The following is a 3,132-nucleotide window of genomic DNA, read 5'->3' as shown; positions in this document are numbered from 1 at the left end:
AGTAACAGTCAACACAAGACTTACCATAAGCTGTGTAGTGTTGATAGTAACAGTCAACACAAGACTTACCATAAGCTGTGTAGTGTTGATAGTAACAGTCAACACAAGACTTACCATATTACTACAAGCTGTGTAGTGTTGATAGTAACAGTCAACACAAGACTTACCATATTACTACAAGCTGTGTAGTGTTGATAGTAACAGTCAACACAAGACTTACCATATTACTATAAGCTGTGTAGTGTTGATAGTAACAGTCAACATAAAATTCATCACATTGAAAATAATTTGTCTACACTGTATAACTATTCTCTGTTTCAACACACACATCGTGACGTAAAGAAGTCTAACTTACGGTTTAGAACTCTTGTTATTTGTTGTTTGCTTCATTATTTGACAGTACACCTCATCCCTCAGAGGAGGATGTTTATGGCAGTTCTGGTGAAAGAAATATCAGAATGAAGGAACAACAGATCCCACATAAAGGGACACACTGAAAACTGATACTTGAGATAAGTGTTTGTGGAAACCTAACATAACCCTGAACTTTGATTTTGGTCACAATAACACTTTGTATTTAGATTTTTTAAAACACAAATACTTCAACAACTATTAAAATTAACACACTTTAAATGTGTTAAGTTTATTCTAAGTTATTCAGCAAATGAGTACAACAACCAAATTAAACTTTCAAGATATGTTAATTTTAAGTAATTCAGTATGCAAATACAACACCTAACTTAAACAATCAAAATGTGTTAAGTTAACCCTAAGTCATTCAGCAAGTAACCTGTAGCATTACTTCAATCAATCAAAATGTGTTAAGTTAACCCTAAGTCATTCAGCAAGTAACCTGTAGTATTACTCCAATTTACCTGAAGGATGCTATAAACACAATCAACTTCAGTTTGATTCTTCATTAGAGGGTAGTCTCCCATGTACCTCATAACCGCTGAAAAAATGTGGACACATTCATAACTAAAGCTCTCTTACTTACACAAAAATTAAATAAAATGTTACACATAGCTTCTGCATTTTCTTTTCTAGGACTGTGGTTTTATCTTTACATATAATAGTCAACTTCTATATATTATGGGTATGAAACTTTAAAAAAAAAACATTAATTTTACAAACAGTTCTTTTGTTAAGAAGTCTTTCAGTTGGTTTACATACACTTTTAGTTCCATTGTTACATAATAAATCCTTTCAGTTGGTTTACATACACCTTTAGTTCCATTGTTACATAATAAATCCTTTCAGTTGGTTTACATACACCTTTAGTTCCATTGTTACATAATAAACCAACTGAAAGGATTTACAAACACCTTTAGTTCCAATGTTGTATAACAAGTTTGAGTTGTTTTCATATGCCTTTCGATTGATTTACACACACCTTTAATTATATTAAGCCTAGTAAGACCAACTACTCTCCTACATTAATTCTTACCTACAAAACTCTCAAGGGCTAGTTTGTTTAACTCGCTGGTTTCAAGTTTTAACAAAGATGCCTGAATGGGTGACTGAAAGACAGAAAGAAAAACGTTGACAGATTTTGCTTATTATAAAGGTTAGTGACTTTGCTTGAAAACAACCGTCTATGCTTAGCTTTATATCTTTACGGATCATTGATACATGAAAGATTATTTTGTGTATCATGCTACAAAACATTGAAACTCTATTCACTTAGATCTACGAGATTAAAACTGAGTTTGGAATTTTTACAATCTTTTAGACATTGTAAGGCATCTGGAATAAGTAATTTATTGTACATGTTTACAATGATATATTGAGACTTTTAAATCAAGTACACTATCAAATATTTTTAGGCTAAAAGTTTCCCAACTGAACTAATGGCATTTTGTGTACACACTTGTTAGTACACTAACAAATATATTAAAACTTTACGACGTTGTTGAAGAGAGATGTCATTTTAAGATGAGGACAAAGGAAAAAGACCAGCAAGAATAAAATGCCAAATAAAAAAAAGCTACTTAATGTGGTTTTTGATTCTTAAATTTTAGCAGCATTTGTAAAAGATTTTCAAAGCTACAAAAAAAAAAAATCAAGACCAAATGAGTTAAGCAAAATATAATGATTGCATACACACAATGTCCGACGTTGGGGGACAGTCTGATCACAGTGTCCGACGTTGGGGGACAATCTGATCACAGTGTCCGACGTTGGGGGACAATCTGATCACAGTACTGGATGTCAAAGATCAATCAAAAACAGCATCACATAACAAAGGTCTGACTAAATATAATGTTAGGTGATAAAGATCATGTGAAAATGGAAAGATCAGATGAAGGGAAAAGGTAATTCACTAAATGTACGCAAGAAAAGAAAGAATGAAAAAATAGATGACTTCAGCAATAAGGTGGAACCAACCTTTTAGGTTTTAAATGAAAAACGGTTTCACATAACAAAAATCAAAAACTATGTCCAATTATAAGTCTCCTAAATGTGGAGACAAATTATAATAGTGTTGTAGATAAGTTGTTTTAAGTTGTATTTTACATATTATTACAGGTCTTTTAAAATGATCAGAAAGTCTTAAAATGTTATTTTGCTGCCATGCGTATATTTAGTTAAGTATTTATAGTATTAACATGTATCTTCCATACAGTTCTTTGACATTTAAAATCAAACAAGTCTAAGTGGATGAAACCGATAATCTTGCAGGGAAACCCACGTAAAACCCGTACAGTTTTATCTATTTACATATGTGCGTGCTATTATTCAAATATCTGACACTTTATAGCCAATGTAAGGAGTTACTTTTATCTGTTTCACTTTGAGTTGTTTAATTTTTATCTAAAGATGTCTCTTACCTTGGAAAACTTTACCAGATCTGCAATTTCTCTCCATGTCCAATCACTGTCCTTCTGTTTCTTTCCCTTCTTCTTGCTCTTTATACTTTCAATGAGTTTGACTGAACCACGGATAGAACCATCTTTTGTCTTCAACATTTCATACCTAGAGACATCAAGTTTTAATATTTTCAATGAGTTTGACTGAACCACGGATAGAACCATCTTTTGTCTTCAACATTTCATACCTAGAGACATCAAGTTTTAATATTTTCAATGAGTTTGACTGAACCACGGATAGAACCATCTTTTGTCTTCAACA

General features: G+C 32.0%; 1 protein-coding gene across 1 annotated transcript in view; it reads right to left on the bottom strand.

Moving 5' to 3' along the window:
* Nucleotides 1-327: 327 nt before the first annotated feature.
* LOC106474219 overlaps nucleotides 328-3,132 on the bottom strand; it is a 47,772-nt gene continuing 44,967 nt past the window's right edge. The window contains exons 26-29 of the mRNA XM_022402570.1: nucleotides 2,832-2,976; nucleotides 1,448-1,520; nucleotides 876-952; nucleotides 328-438 (exon numbers count right to left, since the gene is read on the bottom strand). Coding sequence (XP_022258278.1) covers nucleotides 352-438; nucleotides 876-952; nucleotides 1,448-1,520; nucleotides 2,832-2,976 — 382 coding nt within the window. The 3' untranslated portion in view covers nucleotides 328-351. The remainder of the gene's footprint in view (nucleotides 439-875; nucleotides 953-1,447; nucleotides 1,521-2,831; nucleotides 2,977-3,132) is intronic.

The sequence above is a fragment of the Limulus polyphemus genome, unplaced genomic scaffold, assembly GCF_000517525.1.
Source record: "Limulus polyphemus unplaced genomic scaffold, Limulus_polyphemus-2.1.2 Scaffold6961, whole genome shotgun sequence".
NCBI classification, from domain to species: Eukaryota; Metazoa; Arthropoda; class Merostomata; order Xiphosura; family Limulidae; genus Limulus; species Limulus polyphemus.
This window is presented reverse-complemented; position numbering and strand designations above follow the sequence as displayed.